Below are 22,539 nucleotides of genomic sequence, written 5' to 3' on the forward strand. Positions count from 1 at the left end.
GCCCCGCGGCCAGCGCGGCTCCATCCACACTCCGCAATTTAACCCCAGACTGACGAGGGGAGTCCGGGTCGCTGCTCTGGAAAGGGCAGCAACGGTCCCTAACACCTCACCGTAGAGCAAGGGAGTCTGAGGTTAGTTTTAGACTTAAGCACAGCCTTCTTCCCTCTGCCGCTGTTGGCAGAGGACAATTTCTACCAGAAGTAGCAAAGTCCCGCTCGGTTCAAAGGCCAGGGCCCCTGCCTCTGCAGTCTGCTTTAGCTAGAGTTTTAAGAATACAGCATTTAAGGCAAATACTCCACAAAAATATATTTCTTCACATACATAATTATATACATGCACGTATATAATTTTAAGCACTGATGTAATTGGGGTTCTACTGAATTCCTTTCTGCTTGTATTTCCTCATCTTGAGCCCATCTTCAGACGTGAGTTTTCAGCGAGTTAAAAGAAATATCGGGCTCAGACTCCTATGTCAAACTTCTGTCTGCCTCAGTTTTACATGAAAGAGCTTTCTTAAGTTCCTCCTAAAAATATGCATCCGTACAGCAATACCTGGAAAGCGAAAGAAAAGCAGTAATCACACGTGCTCTGGAAACCTCTAGCAAAGATCATTTCCCAGCAGCACAAGCTGCAGTAACTAAGAAGTGAAGTTTTACAGCCAGGTAACACAGAGGAGGAATACACGCTCTCTTCGGCAGGGAGTGAAAAAAGACCACAGCATCTTTAATCAGCTAGTTGGAAGAATGAGGAGAAAAGCAGCAAGGGAATGGGATCATCAGGATGACGTTTGGTCCTGTTGTCTTGCATAAAATGAACCTAGAGCAGACTGAAAGCTGGAGGTTTAAATTAAAGAAAACCAAACTTGTGGAGTTGCCTGACAGAACTAACACAAAATCCACAAAATTTGCATGAAAAGCCCACAAAAGGTTACCGCCGAGGAGTACTATAGGGTTGCTTTAGGATCTGAGCGGTGACACTTCCCTTCCCACGCCTTCAGGGGACACCACCAACCACCTCAGCTCTGAACACTCCCCGCTCCTCCCTCTCAAGCCCTTGTTCCTGCCTTGATGCTCATCTCCTCCTCTAAGGATTAGCAGATACCTCTCCCCCACCAACGTCCCCAGCAGAACTACTTCTCTTGGGTTGCCTCTGACTGTTTTAAACAAAATAGAATCATAGAATCATTAAGGTTGGAAGAGACCTCTAAGATCATCGAGTCCAACCGTCGACCCAACACCCCCATGCCCACTAAACCATGTCCCTAAGCGCCGCATCTACACGTCTTTTAAATACCTCCAGGGATGGGGACTCCACCACTTCCCTGGGCAGCCTTTTCCAATGTTTAACCACTCTTCCAGTAAAGAAATTTTTCCTCACGTCTAATCTAAACCTCCCCTGGCGCAACTTGAGGCCGTTTCCTCTCGTCCTATCGCTTGTTACTTGGGAGAAGAGAAAAAAATAGGATCATCCCTCTCTCGGTCAGGTACGAACGGCTGTTCTTCACCCGGGCGCTGCTTTCCTTCAAGCACAGAATCCCCATTCAGAAACCCACCGTGTCAGAGACCGGTCTGAGCACATTGACACAGTGCCTGTCCAGCGCCACTCTGAGCACATTCAAGATGTCCCGAAATGAAGCCGGTCCCTATAGAGACAACGATGGTCCCAGAGGAAAGAGGGTTTACTCTTCTATTGGTAGGTGGGCACAGTTACACACAAATAATCCAAAGCTTCTCCCGTTACGCCTGGGAGCATCTTCCCTGGAAAGTATTTAACTCTCTTCAATTACAAGGAAGCCCGATAGCCAGCTGGCAGACGACCACATCCAGAGAAAGCTGCAGATATCCTTATTTCCCTTTCCTATGCTCACGCCAACATTTTTTTTCTACTTACCAAAAAAGGCTGACAATTCATTTTCGCTCATTTTAAAAAATGAAGCTTATGTACTCACAGGGACTGCATACAAAAAGGGACGAATACACAGATGCAAACAAAACACTGAATTACCATTATGGAAATTAATTTTAAGAGTCACAAAGCATATTATTCCTGGAAATTGCTTTTATTTAGCAATTATGTTAACAGCACAAGAAGGCAGTTGGCATTGAAAACAAACAGTTCAATTTAAAAATCAGGGAAGTGATTTAACTGAAATTTCAGGGCACTCACACCTGAATGCACTCCACTACCTTGAATACTTAAGAATCCTCAAAGGCTTAGGTCTTTGTTGAGGAGTAGAAGAAAGGGGATCAAAGAGTAAGAGAAACTGTTTATTTTTGAAGTTATTTATATGTTTTTGCAAATCAAAGTTAAACCCTGACAACCAACCAGCAGGGAAAAAAACCTGAAGGAGTCAGTGACAATACAGAGATATTTTAATTTTTTTAAGTTATTTTTTCCTGTAAAATGGCTTGTACTTCCACAGGTACAACAAAAATTATTTCAGTCCATTTCACGTGGTGTATAAAAGACCAATTTTACAAATATACCCAGAAGTTTTAAACAGCTGCTAACACTGTTTAAAAGGTAAACGTCACTTCGCCATTGTACGGGGCTCGCTGTGTGAATGCGACTTTTCCTACGGTTGCGCCACAAGGAGCAGCCTTCCAGGGGCTCTCCAGCACGTATTCCATCCAAGAGGAAAGCGACACCCACCCCTAAGCACCATGACACAAACAGAAGGGACTTCCAGGTGACTCGAAGGCCGGCTTGCCCGCCAGGAAAGTATAAATCATAGAATCATTGAGGTTGGAAAAGACCTCTAAGATCATCGAGTCCAACCGTCGACCCAACACCACCATGCCCACTAAACCATGTCCCTAAGTGCCTCATCTACTCGTCTTTTAAATACCTCCAGGGATGGAGACTCCACCACTGCCCTGGGCAGCCTGTTCCAATGTTTAACCACTCTTTCTGTAAAGAAATTTTTCCTCACATCCAATCTAAACGTCCCCTGGCGCAACTTGAGGCCATTTCCTCTTGTCCTATACGCCCCATTAAAAGGGAATCTTGACAGCCACCAGTTTCACCCGCAGTTTGGTTGTCCAAGCAACTCGTATTTTTGTTCCGCTGCCAATAAATGAAAACTCTGATCAACACGGGAAGTAAAGCTCTATCTTTACTACCTGCCGAGGCTGACTCTACTGCCCTTTCAAGACCGAAGCGTCTGCTGCAGTCAACGGGACACGGTTTGCACAGGGCCTGCAGAACTACTGCGGCTTCATCCTAGGAACTACCCCCTCTCCACCCCCCCAAAAAACCAGCCTTGCCTTCTGAGTTTTTCCTTTTAATTCACAACACCAAATGTGAAACTCATGAAGAGTGCTCATAAAAATCAGAATAATGAGAAAATCTGCAAAAGGCATTTGCAACTCCAATTTATATTTTCCTTGAAAAGATAAGCAAGCCTGAAGGTATCTTTTTAATTCTCTTCCTTGTTTCTTTCCAAGCTATGTTTACTTGCAACTACATGGATAAATAGAAAATGAGAGGAGCCAAGAACTCACAAGAGGCTGAAAACTCAGCCAACGAGGAAGAGGAGGAACCCTTGGCCAGAATACTGCAGAATAGCTGGGCTGCCCGCACCTATTGGGCTCAGGCGCCTAACAGACTTCTGTTCCCACCTGTTCCGATCAACAGCTCTACCTGTCGATTCCACTTCCCATCCAATGCGGCATGTTAACAACAGTCTCAGGGAAAAGAAGGCTTAACCGCCCGTGACAGAGCGTTCCTTTATGAAGAACGGACAAGCACAGCTCGTTTCAAAAGCGTATCTGCAGCTCAACTTTAAGCAAAAGCAGGAGTCAAGCCAGGTCAGTTTTCCTACCACACTAAAAAATGCATTTAAATGCCTCTATCGGTTCTCGTGATGTCCAGATCACTACCAACAGTTCTCTGACCCCAGAAAAGCGTCAAGACTATGAGCTGGATGAACAGAAACATTGACGGTCTTGGAAAAGCTTCCTTCCACTTCCAGAAGAATGAAAAAATGGTGAGCAAAGGGATCAGCTACTGCAACAGCACCGAAGAGAAAGTTACCACAGTTGAAACCAACAGTTTCTTTTGGGTGGGGTGTGGAGTTAAAAAATAAGTACGTTCTAGTCAGAGACTATTGCAGTTTCTCACTATGATACACTCAGTACCTCTGCTCCCCAGTCAGGCTCTGAAGCACAACCCTCAAATTCCAGGAACTGCCATTAAAACACCGAAAGTGTTTTGTTGGAAAGATCACAGCCTTTCCATTTCATCCTGGAGCTTCCTAACGAACTGAGGGAATCCTTTATAGAGCATGAACCAGGTCTGACAGCGGGAACAGCTACAATTACGTTTCTGATCAGTTCCTGACATGCCTTTGCTTCAAGGTGGGTCTGTCCCTACTGGAACCAGCCCGACAACGGCTTTCGTCTCTTCTGAGCCCCATTCCCACCCTCACAAACAAAAAAAAAATCCTTAATTACTCTGCCGGTACAGTACTATTACTGTACCCTGAGGCACAAAGTGACCACACTTGAAAAAAAATTGTGATTAAAATGCAGTATCACGCTAACTCTTTTGTACAACTTGGACCACGATTCAGAATAAGAGCAACGCTTACCACTCAGTCATCTATTTAGATGTCAGCACTCTATCAAGCAGCTGCCAGGAAAAAGGAAAGTGTTAACAGCTCCAGCGCGCATGGATATGACAAACTTTAAGATCAGACTAGAAAAATACTTTTAGCTCTAAGTTATGCAGTCAAAGCTGGTTTTGAAGCATTCAAATAGAATCAACAGTAACAGGTGAAAAAAATCCTTACAGAAAACATTGCCAGCATTTGAAATGGTACGCAAGAAATATCATAACACTGAAATCACAAAATAAACTTTCAAAACAAAGTTTGGGGGTGGTTCTTAAGTTTACTCACTCCGAACAGAACCCGTCCTATTTATCCAGAAACAACTTTCTCCTGCTGAGTTACCAGACCAGTGAAGGTGTGTGTTTACTGAGACGAGGGAAGGAGAAAAGGGCTAAGCAGGCAAATGGTCCATTATTTGATCAGAGCAGCATGTGTGGCAGTAGTGCTTGAGAAAACTAATGCTATGAACTCTTCTGCCTTCCCAGTAAATCCAGCTCTGCGGGACTCACCCTAGATTTGAATACTGGTTAATGGCAAAGTACCTGGATTCATGCAAAGGAACCGCGGAAGTTTGTTTCCCAGGTAAGAGGAGAGTTTTCCTTCCTGCAGTATTTCTTGTGTTACACAGAATTGCTGACAGTGAAAGAATTGCTGACAGTGAAAGAAACAAAAATCTCGCTCAAAACAGTCTTTTCAAACCGACGCTTCCCTGGGATACAAACCATTGGCCAGTCTTCCACCTTCATGCAAGCCAAACAGACCACAACCAGATGGTGCGCTAGTGTTTCCAGTGAGGATTCCTCTAACACTGTACATTCACTTTGCACAGGGTATAGCTATGCGAAGCCCTGAAGCAGCAATTAGACTGCAACAGCGAAGGAAGAAAGCAAAGCAGCTCGATAATGGAGATGCCTGGGAACCTGCGCGTTTACAATCCGTTTCTGCTCAGAGGGAGACTACGCATGCAAGTCCTGATCAGCTCAGCAATACAGTTGCCACCCCAGACCGGTGAGGCTGTTGTACACAGAGCTCGAGACCTCTGGCCACCAGCCTTAACACACGGCTCATGGCCTCAATTCAACCAGGAGCGGTTCCTGAAAGCGTGTTTTCATGAAAGCGTGTTTTCATAGCATCTCCTGTGAGAAACAGAGCCCAGTAAGAACGAGGTGGAGGTGAGACTGCCTCTCACAGATGAGGTATATGCTAAATAGAAATAATGCTGCAGTATGCATATGGGACCTGAGGAACTTGTACTGAATATAAACAAGGAAGAGGCACCTTCACGTTTATGACAGAAACCACAACAAGGAATTGAAGGCCAAAGGCGTTTCTTCCCAATCTGGTTGGGCTGTCACTCTTGATGAAGATTAGCCACAAGGTTGTCTTGTGGGAGTAAGGACTTGGAATATGGAATCACAAGAGGATCTCATTGAAAAGGCACTAGGAAGAAGCATACAGTTTTAGGTTAACAAGATTCATCCTATTTCCAATCACCGAGTGGGACAAAAACTGTACAATTTGGGATTTTTAGAGAAAATGCTGCAGAATTTTTTTTTTTAACAGCAAAAGCATAAAAAGAAAAGTAAAGCTATTTTCAAATTATTAAAATGCTGAACATTTATACAGCAAAATTATATTAAAAACAGCAGCAGACAAAGTACGCCCCACCACCATTGGCAAGGGACATGTAAAATGTTTATAAGGTTAACTATAAAACAATTTTACAACCAAAAAATGAACAGGCCAATTCAAGTATACATATACAGAATATATTAAAATCATAAATTATATATTTATACAAAGGGCACAAATATAGCGAAAAGCTATAGTTGATTAAACAGAACTGAGCTTGAATGATCAATTTCATCTAGAGATGTTGTAATTTTCTCCCAAATTATTTTTTTTTAAACCTGGATAGATTGATACCTCAGATACCAAGAGTACAGAAAGCAAAAGGAAAAAAAAACCCACAAGTCAAAGAGTTATCATTCTGCATGAAATGAAACTAACAGCGGGCGGGGTACATCTCATATGAAATTCTGATTTAATTATTTCCATAGTAAACATTTATCAGCTCTCTTAAAAAGTCAGGAATTTCAAGTGATCCACTTCAGATGTACCACCCTGGTGCATATATTTGATTACATTTGAATGTTGTTTGATTTGCAAACATTTGGAAAAAAAATGGATACAAACACATCTCAATCTGCAAAAAAAGTGACAGATGGCAGCAAGTTGAAAACTGAACAAAAATACTCAGCTGAACTAGAAATGATGCTCTCCTTACAGCACTTTGGCTAGTAAGTGAGCTTAAAAAAATAATTTATTTTTAATTGCTTTTTTATTTCAAAACATAACAGCGTATAACCACAATCCATTGAAGCACTTGAGAATCTAAAGAGTCCCATCCGTGGGCTTATATTTAAAAACAAACTAAGTGCTTTCCTGAACTCAGGTCTATGTAAATAAGTTCTGTATAAGTTGTACCTAAACCTTCTGTCTTGCTGCAGCACTACCCCTTCATTAACGCAGTTCGTAAAGGCTCGCTACATCTCAATCAACCCAATGGTCCTGGGCATGCAAGGAGCTGTTAGGGCAAGCTAAGTTAAGCAGAAATAAAAAGGCCAGACTACACATATACGGAACACTGGCTTAAAAACAGAACTAAGTATGTAAAAAAGTAAAGCAGTTTCACCAGATGCAGGTTAAATGGGGGGGGGGGGGAGAAAGAAAAAAAATCAGCCATATACCATACGTAATGAACAGTGGATATCTATTACACTGAAAGGAAATCGATGCAAACAGGATTTCCTCAGTTTCAAGTAATCCTTGATGCCTTTTTGGCCAGCTGTGTTATACCATAATAGATATTTTCATAGCTTTTATACTCTACAATTTAGGCAGCTAATTTTTCTCTTACATATCCAATTATCTCTAGTGAACAGTCACCTATGGTTGTCCACACATTCTGTATTAGCTCCTTGAGAAACTATTCAAGTTAAATTATATTGCAAATTAAAGACAGTTACATTCTGTATGTTCCTTCTAGATTTGAAAAATAGGTTTTCAAGGCTTGTCAAAGTTTAGAAGAAAAAACCTTCCCATTAAAAAAATCTTAGCTTAAAAAAATCATTAAGACACCTTTTTCTGATCCAGGGTACTAATAAAAAGATTACAAATATACTACAATTTGACCAAGAAGACTTCATGAATATGCTGCTTTTGAGCATGCAACACCACTGATATCTGCCAAGTTCCAGGTATCAATGTATCCCAATTCCACCACAGTCCCTCACAATTGCCTTGTCAGTTCCCCATCCCCACCCTACCACCCTATTAATAACATTATAAAAAAAGGTAAAATCTAGAGTTAGTGGCAAAATCTTCACAGTAAATTGTTAAAGAAAATGTTATTGTGGTCATTGCAAAGTGATATCAGTCAATTGGACCCTGAAAAATCAGCTTGATGCAGTTGTGTTCCCCAGACAGTTGTGTTGCACAAAAAGGGCAGGCAGCATGAAATGCATGAGTACCATGAGGCAGTGGGATTTGAGACCAGTATTTTGCAGATTTCTCAGAGCACACATGTCCACAAGGGGTGAAAGCATGAGTTGGAGGACCAGCATCCACATAAAAGCCTGCTTCACAACCAAGCCAGAGAGGCACATAGGGGCCAATGGTTCTGCACATAGGACATTCCCGCTCATTGGCTTCTGTGTCACTGCGATGTCCCCAGTTGTGATAGCCATGAACATGACCACAGCTGAGGTATGCCCAAGGCTGCTTCTCTTCTACCACATCTTTACGGTTGATGCTGGGAAATGCTAAAGTGTTTAACCCAACAGGACACTGTGGTCTGGCAGCATTTATCTCCTGTCGCAGAGCTTCAATGTGTTTCTGAGTCGGAGTGTGAAACAGTCCATCTGCCGTTCTCCACAGAAGGGTGGCTCCACACAGGTCAATGAGAGAGCCATCTTGTAAGACGTTGGTCTCATTTTCTACCTAGTGGTAGAACACAAGGATAAGTAGTTAAGCCTGAGAGCTTCTACAGACAACTTAGTTCTGTAAACGTGTCGTCTTTCTCACCAAGTCACTACCCTCCCTAGCATGCTACCTAATTTTGTCTTATTGTTTCCTTGTGGCCCCCCATTTGTCTGAATCCACCTCTCGTCTCTTATCCTATATTTAAGATTATAATGAGCACTGGTCTCTTATTCTGTACTTGTACAAGAGGTCCTAAATTTGCAACTGTTACACGCTATGGCAATACTAATTATTATACACAGTCTTCCTGCCTGTAATTCTTTGGGAAAGGTATTACGTTAGTGATCACTAACCTCTTCACAAATACCCCCTACCTCTGAGCATGCTACTTTTTCTCTCTAATATTGATTCTCTATATGCCTTTGTCATGTTTAAGGTAAGTCACAATAGACTGAAGAGGAAACTTGCCATTCCCTAAGGGCTGTATTAGCAGATTGCTCCCCTGGAATTCTTTGCCCACGTAGACTGGCAGAGGCTGCTCATGCAGCAAAAGATCCTTTTTGGACTAAAAACTGCTACCCAGGACAGACCAGCTGTCCTGCCATTCAGATACCATTTTTTTTTTGGCTTGTGGCAAGTGTAAAGCATTTTGCAGAAGCATGAACTCCCACAGCGTACCTCATCAACAATGAAACTCTTCCACAGATACCTTAGGGATAAGTGACAAACGCAAAACTAGCTACATGCACAGGTACTTGCAGAGATCATTACAGCAGAGTGAATTACCAGTTGAATTTCTCAAGTGACAAGTTCTGCAACTGAAGCCACAGAGGCTCAGCTTCTGAACAATTAACCACCCCGACTAGTTAGGCCCTTTATTTAATGAGGTATTCCATGCAAATACAGCCCCAATGTGCATTGCCTAAAGGTTTCTCTCATCTGACTAAAAGCAGGTACTTAAAACATTTTCAAGGGATTATGCCAAACACACGTTGTACTTTGCTGAAATATTTATTTTAATGTCACAAACATATAAGCCACTTGTGCTATTGCTACCAGTTCAGAAATGACAAATATATATTAAAAAAGTTCTTTATGAAATTAAAGAGGAAAACAGACCTACTGCCTGGCTTTATACATAGAAAGTAGGTAGAAAATACCACTAAGGCAAAACAAATACCCAAATACTAACAAATGCATTAAGTAGGTCGCCTTAAATGCATTAAGTAATCATGTCTGCCTAAGAATACTATGAATGACAACCAATTTGGCATTTACATTTTAATCCAGTTTAAATTCACAGATTAACTGTGGATCATCCTTGCACAAAACACCTAGATGGTACAATACAGACTACAGATAAGAGGTCACCAGTGTAAAGTACTTCCAGCAGAAAAATTTGGCGGTTCAAGTAGAGATGAGAGAAGCCTTGATTTGATGCACTTTTCAGATAATTCCTTCACAAAGAGCAAAGCAAAAAGCTTTCTCATATGCAATGTGTTCAATTCATTATACAGAGTGCATTTGGTCTTACGAACCCAATCAACGAGTACTGATCACATCAATACCAGTGTGCCATGTAATTTTATTTAAACGAGAATTCAAGTCATTTTGGATGCAGGGAAGGGAATTTATTTGTTTTAGTATGCCTTTCTTTAGCAGCACTAAAAAGGTGTTTTGCTAGCCACATACAAAGGGCGCAATTGCAACATCATCTGTCCCAGTCCCCAAGGCGATGTTTGCCTGCCACCATTAAAGTGACAAAGCAGTTTATGTACTGCAGGCTGTCTACTGAAAGCAGAACAAAATATTCAAACTCCATTCTCCTAGCTCCTTTAAGCAGTCAGTATTCTGCAGAGTCAATGGCAAAACTGGAAAGCCAGTTCAGTGCGAGTATGTGGGATACCTCTGTAACACCATCAAGCTAATGGGAACTCAAGGTAGCAGCAGCAAAGCAACTTTGGTATGAAGAGAAGGATATCCCCCCCCCCGCCACGCACCCTTTCTCAGTCTTTAAACTCTAGCAGCTGGGTGATAAAAGTTACAAAAGAGACGGGGCATCTTCAGTTACAGTGAAGGTGGCCCTTGAACATCCTCTCACTTCCTGAATCCTAACAGAGAGCAGGAGGAGCGAACCATGAAGGCTCTTCCATGTCCGCAGGCAGCACAGCATTCTAACCTACCCAGAGACAAAGACGACTTCTAGAAAAGCTCATCTGCCCGAGTGGGAACATGGCTCTCTGTGTACTTTGCTGGGCTACTTCTATGTGGTGGTGTTTGACTTTTTTTGCTTTTTTTCTTTGAGGGCTAGGGGGGGAAGAAGGAAGAGTGCTGATAGCATTCTCCCTTCTAGGCTCCACAAACCTTGGGAAGGGGAAAGAAGAGAGAGCTATGGGAATTCCCTTCCATCTTCTATGGAGAAGCGGACACATTCTTTCATGGAAACCTCTCCTGGTTATGTATGCCACAGGTCTCTGCGGCAGCAGAAATCTCTCACTTTTGGTAAAGGCAAAGCCCATCCTGCTTCACAGGAGAAAACAGGAATATACGTAGCAGGGCTTCTCTTACCCTCCTAGTGGCAGGTAAATCAAACAGAAGCTGCGTTATCCAAACTTGTTTTGCATGCAAGTGGACGCTTCCTTTTAAGATAGTACTGCAAAAGGCAGCTCCCCATGCAGTAACTTCCAGATGTCCCCACATCCCAGAACAACATTTCAGAGATGGAGATTCAAGAGCAAAGTTTATTTAGCTTTTACACTCTATGCTATTTCAGTTGGAAAAGTGACATTAGCAGAAAACTTGAAGAGTGTTCTCCTGTATAAGCAGAAGCAGAACAGCAGTACAGAATCTACTGTAACACACACCTACTTAGACGATTTCAGTGCCCACTACCCAGGAACAACGCTATTACTCTGCAGTCGCCCTATGACTGCCTCCACTCAATGCCAGGAAAACAAGTATCCCTTGTTTTTTTTTTTTTTAATTACCAGTTACTTTCAACTTACGAGTTTCCCCCTTTGTTGAGCAGATCTGGTTTCCCGGAGAGTGTACACGTCACCACAGACTGAGATTTCCCGCCAAACTCCAGGTTTAGACTCCTCAGTGAACCCTCCTTTTGGATGCATGACCAGCACCCCATTAGTTGTCAATCCATCCATGTGACCATCAGGATTTTTCCACTTTGCTGCTTTTTCCTGCATGTGACAACCACCCCAGGAAAGAAAGAGTTTGTCTAAAAGTTTATGGACTAAAGTTTTACTAGCACTGTCTAAAACATTTCCTCACCAGCCGGCAGTGCTTAGACATAGATTTACAAAAAAAAGCATTTTTAAGAACACCTGGTGCCAAAGCAGTAACATCTTTTGATTATGCATCTTCAATTACTATTCTATCTTAAATATTATTATTTTTAACTTGTGCCTCTGACTGCAGGTCAGGTAAGAGTTAAGGCCTCAAAGGTCAGTAGCATACTCCTAACTACGGTAATGGAATACCACTGCAATGGGCACATCCTTTTCCATAACACAGCTGATGCGCTCCTTGGTCTTCAGCACTCAGAACTGCCACAGCGGCTTATTCACAATGACTATTAAGAATATATCAAACAAACCTAAAGAAAATCCACTAACCGTTACTAAAGTAGAGCTTCATTGTTAAAGACAATTATGACCATGAGTCCATGCTGGTAATAAGTCTGGCACATAAAACTGCAGTTTCTACTTAACGCTGCAGCTGGTACACTGCTGTAATGAAAGTCTAACGACAGTATAAGTTATCAACTAGTACAAGGGAATTCGGGGGCTTGAAAATAATAGAGAATAAAAAACGGAGTTTGCTCGTACATAACAATTATTAGTAGTACTTACACCAAGAAATATATTTTTAGAAGAGTCAAATCCAGCTGCAAAAATCCTTGCTGTGTACGGTGGGCTCCTGTCACAAACAATCCTGCATGCGAAACGGGATATGGTGCTTTGCGTAATCTGGGTTTCATCATTATTTTGACTTCCAGAAATAGTATCTGTTACTACGAAGTCTATGGGGCTTTCTGTTGACCTCCCAACCTGCAAAAAAATTAAAGATAATGGTATAATTAGGAAGAGCCATGAAAATATCAAGCATCGAGGACACAATTCTGCCAAGTCAATGTTGGTGACATCAGTAAGCTACTGTCTACTGAATTTTTGGATGGCAAGATCCAACCAGAGACTAATCTATATCTTCACATTTGTCCTAGGCACAAATACATCACTGACATGGCAGGACAAACTTTCACTTACTACAACTGATGTACATGCTTGCCCAACACAGCTGCAATGAATTGTTTGCTAGAGTATTGTCAACAGCATGAAAGTATTATCACCTTGGTATTTCATAATCCAACCACAGCAAATTACTTAACCACTATATTCTGTTAATTAAGAAAACGCTAGCTTGAAATGACAAGTTTTATTCACATTTCTAGTTCCAAGTTAATTTTCCATGAAAATAAAGGATTTTTTTTTAGACCCAGAACTTGGTTATTTTGATACATCATAACAAAAAGCTACCCACCTTCATGTTTTCAGAACTTGTAGTTCCAGAATAGAAGAGTTTTCAGGTAAAACCCAAAATATGATTAAATTTATTCCTAATTATGTGTGTGCATGACTAAAGAAATTAAAAAAAAAAACTTTCTTCAGCAAAAATAAAACACAGCTGATCAGTAGAATATTTTTCTATCTTGACATCTATAAGTTTTAATTCTAAAACTGGAAAAAGCTGGGCATCTGGAACAGAAAACTTCATTACAAGATGGACAGAGGGATCTGACCGCCAATCAAACATACAGTGAGACTTTATCAATACTTCTCCAGGCAAATTAGTGTTACAGCAACTTTGAGCATAACTGGGAAAGTGGAGCTGAGGAACAAGGAGTGGAACAGAGCATTAGTTTTAGACACCTTGTGATCAAACAAGAAAATTAAGAATATTCTTCACATGAAGCTACCTTCAGTATCAGGAATCTACATTTATATAAAATAACCTCCTCACTAAACATCATCTCGCTGTTCCCCAAGAAGTTACATTCTGCTTAGCTTCTTGCTCTTCAAAGCCAGCTATGTGAAGACACGTACGGTTCCATCATTAACAAACATCTCTGCAAACTAAATTAGCTGTAAAGAAACATTATTCAAGAGTCAAGGAAAGTGATATTAAGATTTAACCCTCATCACAACTGAACTGATAGCAACAGTACAGGGATCTCTCCCGTACTTCTCTTCTGCTTTCAGTTCTACTTTGCAGCGTTAAACTCAAACATACGTCGGAAGAAATGTCTTAAGTGACACTTTCTCCCTATCTCGGGTCTCAACCTGAGTATAAAATGTGATGAGCTTACTGCAGAAGCGCCAAGGAAATACTAAAAAAGGCCTAATCAAAAGTATGTGCTTCAATTTTTCACTGAAAGTAAAGTGACTGCTAGCATACCCAAGACAGTTTAGAAACTGTTTAATATGGGACATTTCTGATTTATATAACTGGACATGTTGAAGCTAAAACTTAGAGCTATATTCTTCTTCCATTCACAGTATTATTTCTAACAGGCTTCTATTTCCCATCCAATGCAATTCCGGCTAAGACTCAGTACCAACCAGCAGCAGGAAGCTTATTCATAACTTTTGACTATTCTCTATCTGTATGTGAAGTCTCTTAAAGGATAATCAATAATGAACATGAAATAAATTTGTTCATAACAAGGTTTTGTCTGTTGCAGTCTCTCAAACAGATCACTCTCTCAAAGCTTTTAGATGCAATTAGAGAAAAAACCTGCCTTAAAGGATGACAAAACAGACAAGTGCTTGCTCTCAGTCTTCCTCACATCATACCAGTCAGTCAACATATCCAAACATATTTGGATTTCATAAGCATTAAAATCTATATACAAAGCTTTTGTGTTTTTAAAATCTCTGAAATGACATGTAATATTTTAAGCAAAGTAATTACTTTATTTACAGATCTCATTTGTGTCACAAGTATGTCTATGCAACGTCAAATATTTTAAGTATTTGGTTTTCTTTTGTTTTCTTTCTTTTTCCTCTTGAAAAAGCCTTCTAGAGGACCAGTCCCATGTATTATGCTACATTTCAACACTAGAAATTATTTTAAGTGCCCTTCAAAACACAGCAATTTCCCCATGCTCCGTATCAATTCAAAATCTTGTGTTTGAGATCATCAGAAAAGAAAGCCCCTCGGGAACAAATGAAGAACTTGATGCTACCAACATTTACCCACCAAAAATTTTAACTTACCTGATGTTGCAGTCAGACTACAGTCACTACAGACCTAGTTCCATTATTCAAAGCTACTCTTTACAGACTTTATTACTCATTTTTCTTCCATTTTCCTCTATACCACAGAAGACTTTATTCTTTTTAGTAATTTTAGGCTATATTTTGGGACTCTTCTTGCTAACTGTGTCATATTCTATATGATTTCACTAAGTTACTTCCAATAACAAACCATAAATCTTCCAACTGATGCACAAGACAGCTTCTGTTGTCTACACTACAGGTTATTGTTAAAAGCTGTGTAAAAGTCAGGCAGTCAATCAATTTGCTAACGTCTGTCATCAGTCAAAGAAGTGCTATTAAAAATGCTCACTCCTGAGGACGCAAAACCAGACAACCTGCCAGCAGATAATTTAACAGCTGCAGATTCTTGGACTTCAACAGAATTTCACTTTGATGATAGGAAGAATTGGGCCACGCCTCTTCTGAAGGCCTGTTCTTCAGGAAAAAAAAAATCAATTCTTCATATTGAACGTACCTGGTTCTTATATAAACCTGTAGTTACTGGCTACACATTTTGGTTCCTTCAGTGGTATGAACAGGTATAATCAACCCATTCTCATCCAATCAGACCATGAAGGAACAGGTTCTACTCCAACTGATGCGTCATCAACAGAATGGTTACTAAACTCTGAAGAAAATCTTCATTTTTAGCAGCATATAGACGCTGCAGAATACAGACTTTGGGAGATACCAGATGGAACACGTTAGTACATTCTTTTTATTACATGAAGAAATCTGATCTGTACGTCACTAAGACAAAGCTGTATAGTAGCATTTGTACACAAATTTCACTACAGAATTACATTAAGGAAAAAAATGAAAATGCACACACAACACAGCAGAACAACAAGTACGGGGTGGGGGAGAGAGAAAAGAGTTTATTCCCAAAACCAAGTACAGGACATAAGAACAGAATCTCATGAGATGTTCAGGACAACCTTCCAAAAGCAGCTAACACCTGCAAGTTTCAAATCGCTGCAGCAGGAGGTTGTGAAGCCATTTTGTTAAAGTGATCCAGCAGGAGATCTGTGGAGATCTGCGGTCACCTCTCAGGTGACTGAGCAGGATACAAGTAAGCAAGGATGACAAGAGCACCCATTTCTGCATTGTTTCCAGCTTTCAAGAAACAAGAACATTCCCGGTTAGCACTTTAAGTAGTATTTTCAAACACTCTTTAAGAGTGTGCTTACTTGTAAATAACTCTTCATGTTATCTTCAGAAAAGAGCTAGTAGAAGAACGGGGTAGGACTACTACATGAAACTTCATCATGCATCCATTGAATATGCATACAACCTGCATGGTTAACAAATCATATGTGTCTGCATGGTGGGGGGGGACAGGTAGAGTATGTGCATGGTGACTTAAACCCCTTATTAACTGCTAAGTTATAGTCATAAAAATATGGTCATTTTCATTTTATCATGGGAAGTGTCAAGAAAATTGGTATTTAGACAGCCTGAACACTGCTCTTCAATGCCTTCTGAATTTCTTTACTGCCTCTTGTATAGTCTCCCCACATTTTCCATATGTGCCTCACTTCTGATAAGCATCTACTCGTGCTTCTGCTTGGTTATAAGCTTGGAAAGCATAAAACAAGAAGCTATTCTGGGTTTGCAATCTTCAAAATTTTCTAGTTTGTTTCTGGAAAAACTGCAGAATACAAGTCACCAACACAACATTTCTCACATTTTTCTTCAAAGAGAAGGACTGACAACAGACTCTCAAAGTGGAAGAAGGAAAAAGGTGGCAGCAGACTCTCAAAGTGGAAGAAGGAAAAAGGTGGCAGCTTTTTTGCAAACTGTGAATCTCCCCGATTTCCACAGGAAATCAGCTCGAACCCAATGGATTCAGTCCTCACAGGTTATAAATGGTACCCTGACCAAGAAAACAAAGACCTCTACCACCCCTTTTCCCTATTTCAGGTCCCACTAAGGTGTTATTAACAACCGCCGTTCGAAGCTTCTCGCATTCCTTACTATGGCTACCTTAGTGAAGTCATGCAGTGCTACTATCCCATTTTACAGAGGGGAAGATTAAGATTTAAAAAAAAAGCTAAGTGATTTGCCCAAGCTAATACATGTTATCAGCAGCCAAGGAGGATCCTCAAGCCTCAAGATAATCCTGTGGTCCAGGCATTATCCTTCCCTTTTCAGCTTCTACATCCTTGCCAGTGTTTTACAGAAGCCAGGAAAATACATTTGAAAAGAAAACAGCAAACTCCAAGGACTGTCTATTCAAGCAATGCTTGATCAACAGTAAGGTTTTACTCTGTGGATCAATAAAGACAATGTGGAATTTGCCATCACGTACCACAGGACAGCATGAAACAGCACTCAAGTAACTCTTCTCCGACTGAGTGGAAACATGAACCAGGACACAGTGCTTGAGGTAAAGTTGAGATCAAGTCACAGCATGACAGCCTACACATCTCAAGACAGAAGAAACAGACTGCACTGAAAAGAGGAATTTTAACAATACGGAAGCCATTTGAGAGGGCACCAGAAGGACTGAGACACTCTACCAACAAAAGATTCAGCTCAAAAAGTTTTATTAAGATGGGATAGTTTGACCTGTTACAAGCCTGACCTGTTACAAGCCAGACCTGTCACGTAACTACAAATGTATGGCAGATAATTGCCTGAACCATAGGCAGCCTCCCACAGGTGAATTAGAACATGGGCCAAAATTAGGGCTTTTGTGACATTTCACCAGGCACCTGAGAGCTGCTGGAAGGAGAAAGCATGATCTGTGCTTGTAAAGTGGCAGTAAGAGATGCGCACTCCAGTGCCAGCCATGGAAGTGCAGCAGGTCTCTGGGTCAGGCAGCGCAGTCCAAGCTGTCTCAGTGTACCACCCTGTGCAAATTCCTCCTCTACTGAGCATCAATGGATTCTGAAGGGGAGCAGGGGAAGATACGTTGTTAGCTGGGCTATGCTATGCTTAACAGCCCATTCCTCACTGAGCCAAACCCTTGCTTCAGATCCAAAGCATCCTTAATCAGCTCCCTTAACCTACTGCCTTAGACAAGGGTCACTTGAACTGCGCTCTGTGGAGCACTGCTTTGCCTATGCTGTACCTCCTCACCTCAGGCTGCTAGATTTCATTAGAGTGACAGCTAAGCACCTCAGCCTACCTAATTCTTTATCAATATGCCCCCCAAGTAGAAGCTGTAACTACCACTAGGATATTATGCAATCAAGAAAAGCGCTGTCTATACAACACGACCAGAAAAGCAGCTGCTCTGCAACTCCTCTTTATTCATTTTTTAGTGTACACAAGCGGAAAAATTCCAGCTTTCAAAAATGGTTTTTCAAAATTTACATAAAGAAAAAGTTTCACTGGAGCTACTCAAAGCACAAAAGCATCTTGCAGAGATAAACAAGTATCACACAGTAACCCAGAAGGATGGGTTACATTTTCCTTTTACTAGTTAACATAGAAAAACCTCTTTCAGGTCACTCTGGCTGCGTGATCCTTTTCTAACTACCTGTTCATGCAGCACCACATGAACAAGACTGGTTTTTATCAATCCCTATTTGGACCTAATCATTCCAAAGTCACACTAGGAAAAGTTTTATATAGAGCAAAACACAGAAGCCACATGAAGCAAAAACACGTTCATCTTGACAGAGCCATTTCCTCTTCTGTCAACAACACTCAGCTGCTGACCCTTCCAAATACAAAAGACTGAATGAGGAGGGACAACAATTCATGATAACATGTTCTAATTACAGAGGTCACTGACAAGACAGACCCGATTAGTTCAGATCAGAAAAGGTTGTGCGTGTTTGTTTTCCTCTGAGCTTGAGGTTTAAGTTTGTACAGAATTTCTGCTCTCTTATTATATATAAAAATAAGCATTGCACAAGAAAATAACTTAGGTTACCAGAATGTTAGATGATGCAGAAACACAAAAATGTATACATGGGAGAGTGAAAACATGTTGGATAGAAAGTAGCTTAGAGAAACTCAGCAGTCCCCTACGCCATTTGATATATTTGCACACCCTTCAGGAACAGTTTTCTTTATCATTCTATCACCAGTTTGTCTCCTTTAGTGCACAGCCCCCACATTCCCCTCCCTACTTTTGCTTTTACCTTCCTCCTTCCCCATCCCATGTCCTACTCCTATCCACTTCCTTTTTATTCCAGCTGCTTGATTAACTGGAGAGTGGGGGGTGTATTTTTGTCTTGTGCGTATTCATGAATCCAAACAGAGCACACATTTCTTTCTATTTGTACAGTTGCTACGCTGTCCTTGCAGAAAAAGCAGAGCACAGTGAAAGCGGTAAGGCGGTAAGGATATTAACAGATGCTGGCGCTGGTTTGAGAAGAGCAGACAATGCAAAATTTCAAATGCTCCTATATTAATGCAACTGGGTTCAACCATCAAGATTCCACAGACCACAGAATACCCAGAAGAATATAATGCAGAACCGTAGTTCCATATGTTGCTTTTAAAAAACAATGCATAAATTGCATAGTCTTACCTGAAACATGTCTGTATCTTTATCGTGAGTATACTCCACTACAACAGTCTGGTTTCTGGACAATGTGTAAGAGATACTGTGCTGACCTTTACAGCTGATCGCCTGTTGAATAAAGAAAATATGTCTATTATACACAGCTTCCACATAAATATTATAATCAAATTCGTTTCACTATATAAACACCTTTACTATGATCAGGAAAAGCAGTGTGTCATAACATTTTATTACAAGGCTGGGTAAACACATACAATAGGATTTTTTTGTTTTGTTTTTAAAAGAAACCCCCAAGCTGTACTTGTTTGTTTCTAGTTTGGAAGTACCCAATACCTACCATTTTCATAGTTTAAGACTCCAAACATATGGTTTTCTCTCTGAAATTATACGAAGTTCCGTACCCTCATAGGAACTTGTACCCCAGCAAAGACCTGGGGTTTAGGGTTCTTTGGTTTATTTGTTTTTTTAAAGCAAATAAGCAATACAATTGATTACCAGTTAAAAGTGCTAGGATTTCAGAGGTAGGGATATCATTACAGCAGATTTCTAGTCATATCAAATAGAGCCTAGCAGTTTTATATCAATTATGATGAAGAGCAAGCACTTTCAACCTGTTTTTCCTCATTAAAGGGTACTTCTTACTACCTGCCAAAGGAAACTGATTCTTTGTAGATATGCATATAGCATCAAGGACTAAAGCATCTCAGTATTTAAACCAAGACTAGAAGAGGACAACTCCTGTTATTCTGCTGTATCTGACTAGGACTGAATTCTTTACTAGTTAAGACTTTCCAGGTTTACATCTCTAGGTTGTCTTTTTCAAGAAGGTTTTACTAGCCCAGCAACTACTTCACAGAACAGGAGACATCACCCCAACGCAGGAGTAGTCCCAACTTGGAAAGAAACAGTGAGAAACAGTTTTCCTTGACAAACACAGGGCGTAGTTGCCGTAGCAGAGAGCTGTAAGAAGGGGCAGGGCCCAGTGATCCTTTCAAAACCTGAGACTCAACATACACATTTTTTGTGGTTCCGATGATCATTTCCTCAAGCTTAAAGACTAACGCTCACTTCAAATGACTAAGCAGTATCAAAGTGTAAATGCACCAGTAAAAGCTTCGGGACAGAAGGAAACAAGCTGAGAAACTAAATCTACTGGCTAACAGGGAAATATATGTAAATATAAGGTCCATGTAACTGCACACAATTATGAAAGGTAATGACTGTTACTGCTCAGAAAACACTTTGCAGACACTTAAGTCCTGAATGAATAGGTTAAAGCTTTCTCCAGTTTTCTACTAAGGGGGGGGGGGGGGTGTAATTCTCCAGAATAGGTTCCCTCACTAACTCCATTCCTTCACCTACAAAATTCACAGATAGGGATGATTAAACTAAGCAACTAAATATATTCTACTCATCTGTCTGTCATCTCTCAAAAAAAGTCTAAGTGATCCCAAAGCTACAGATCAATTATTAAACAAATCATTAAACGTCTTACTGAATGTTGGAGGTACTAAAGACACCTACGTGCATACTGAAAGCCTACTAAGGGTTAGCAAAAGTATCTGACACAGAATTGTTGAAAAAACATAACGGAGGAATTCTTTGTTTGTAAACGGTGTGCATTTACAGCAACAGATTAGAGACTACTTTTACAACATGCCTCTTGCTGAAAGCTCTTAGCAGCTCCAACACCTGCTAAAGATTTTAGGCTTAGGAGATAATACTTAGAGGCAAAGGATCAGGCAAGATGACCTTTCCCAGTCCCTTCTAGTACTTTTTTTCTGCAATGAAGCTTTTAACAAGACTTCAAGCCACAAAGTCTAGTTTCCTTGACTTTGTTCCAACAGTTGTTAACAACAGCTGAAAAGCGAGGTAAACGTATTTGGTAATCAGCGGGACGCAGATTCTGAATTTCCCAGCTTAAATTTACAGTGTTTTGTAATAACCATTACGCTGGCACACAGTATGTTGCAAGAACAAACAGCATCTCAAGATGCAATTCAAATGAAGTCACTAACACTTTGTGACCCGTTAGGACACTGAACTGTAGGTCTGAAGTGTGTATCAAGAGCTTTTCCTCTATGCACGTTTGACAACTAACAAGGGGATCTCGAGTCCTGAGCAGGTCTCAGGTGTTCCTAGAATATAAATGAAATAAAGTGATGAACAGGAGACCCTTACACCTTGCATTTTAAGCATATGGCAATAATCAATTTATATTCGTATCATCTGATATCATCATTGCAGACATCAGAAAGTAATAGCTTTCACACACAAAATTTTCATTCATTTCCACAAAACTGTATTGCAGCTGCCGATACAATGGAGGACAGGCCCATCGGCAACTGTTTAACATGATGGTCCCGGCTTCAGCTCCAGCCAGTCTGTGCAGCACTGACACCAGCAACTGGGTAAAATTCCCAGGCACGGATGTGTGCCCTAAGCTTATGCTCTTGTCAGACAAGATACCGGATCAAACGGAAACTTTGGTGAGACCCAAAACTGAAAGTTTTAAGGTCTGATGGAGAAGCCAAGGAGGGCAAAATGCAAGAACTTCCAGACTTACTTAGTAAGATCATGTCCTATGCCTACAGAACTTAGGGCTTAGATAGGTTAATAATTCCCATTAGGTTGACCAGAGCCAGTATCTCCTCTGAAATATTCGGGTAGGACATAATCTTTTTCTTTTCTGTATGTGTTCCTTTCCCCTCCCAACTTTTCTTCATCTTATTTCTCCTCCTCTTTGTTTTCCGCTATTTAAACCCAGTTATTTTCAGTGTGAAATGCTGCATTTCATTTCCTGGAATTGTGTAATCGTTTTTCAAAAAAAAGCTAAGAACATTATGAGAAATGTTTCAACTTGTGTGCTTTCACAGTCTGCTCAGCACCAACAGTCGCTCCAATTCAAAGACATTTTACAGGCATTTTAATTGCCGGTCTCAAAGCAATTGGCCACTTCCAAGTAAAAAAAAGTAACAGTATTTCAGGAGCTACACAAAACAGAACTATGAACAAATCACAATGACTATGACAAGTGAAAGGTAAGTATCTTAATAAAACTGTATTGCAAGTGGAATGCAGCCACAGGCAAAATCATGAAGGATTTTGACAGCTTGAGGAGCTACAGA

General features: G+C 40.7%; 1 protein-coding gene across 2 annotated transcripts in view; it reads right to left on the minus strand.

Annotated features, from left to right (window-relative positions):
* Positions 1–7,318: 7,318 nt before the first annotated feature.
* PELI2 (pellino E3 ubiquitin protein ligase family member 2) overlaps positions 7,319–22,539 on the minus strand; it is a 75,778-nt gene continuing 60,557 nt past the window's right edge. For both annotated transcript variants that reach the window (XM_076345694.1, XM_076345693.1), the window contains exons 3-6: positions 19,418–19,519; positions 12,463–12,660; positions 11,602–11,790; positions 7,319–8,614 (exon numbers count right to left, since the gene is read on the minus strand). In XM_076345694.1, coding sequence (XP_076201809.1) covers positions 8,048–8,614; positions 11,602–11,790; positions 12,463–12,660; positions 19,418–19,519 — 1,056 coding nt within the window. In that variant the 3' untranslated portion in view covers positions 7,319–8,047. The remainder of the gene's footprint in view (positions 8,615–11,601; positions 11,791–12,462; positions 12,661–19,417; positions 19,520–22,539) is intronic.

This window comes from Aptenodytes patagonicus, chromosome 7, assembly GCF_965638725.1.
Source record: "Aptenodytes patagonicus chromosome 7, bAptPat1.pri.cur, whole genome shotgun sequence".
In the NCBI taxonomy this organism is placed as follows: domain Eukaryota; kingdom Metazoa; phylum Chordata; class Aves; order Sphenisciformes; family Spheniscidae; genus Aptenodytes; species Aptenodytes patagonicus.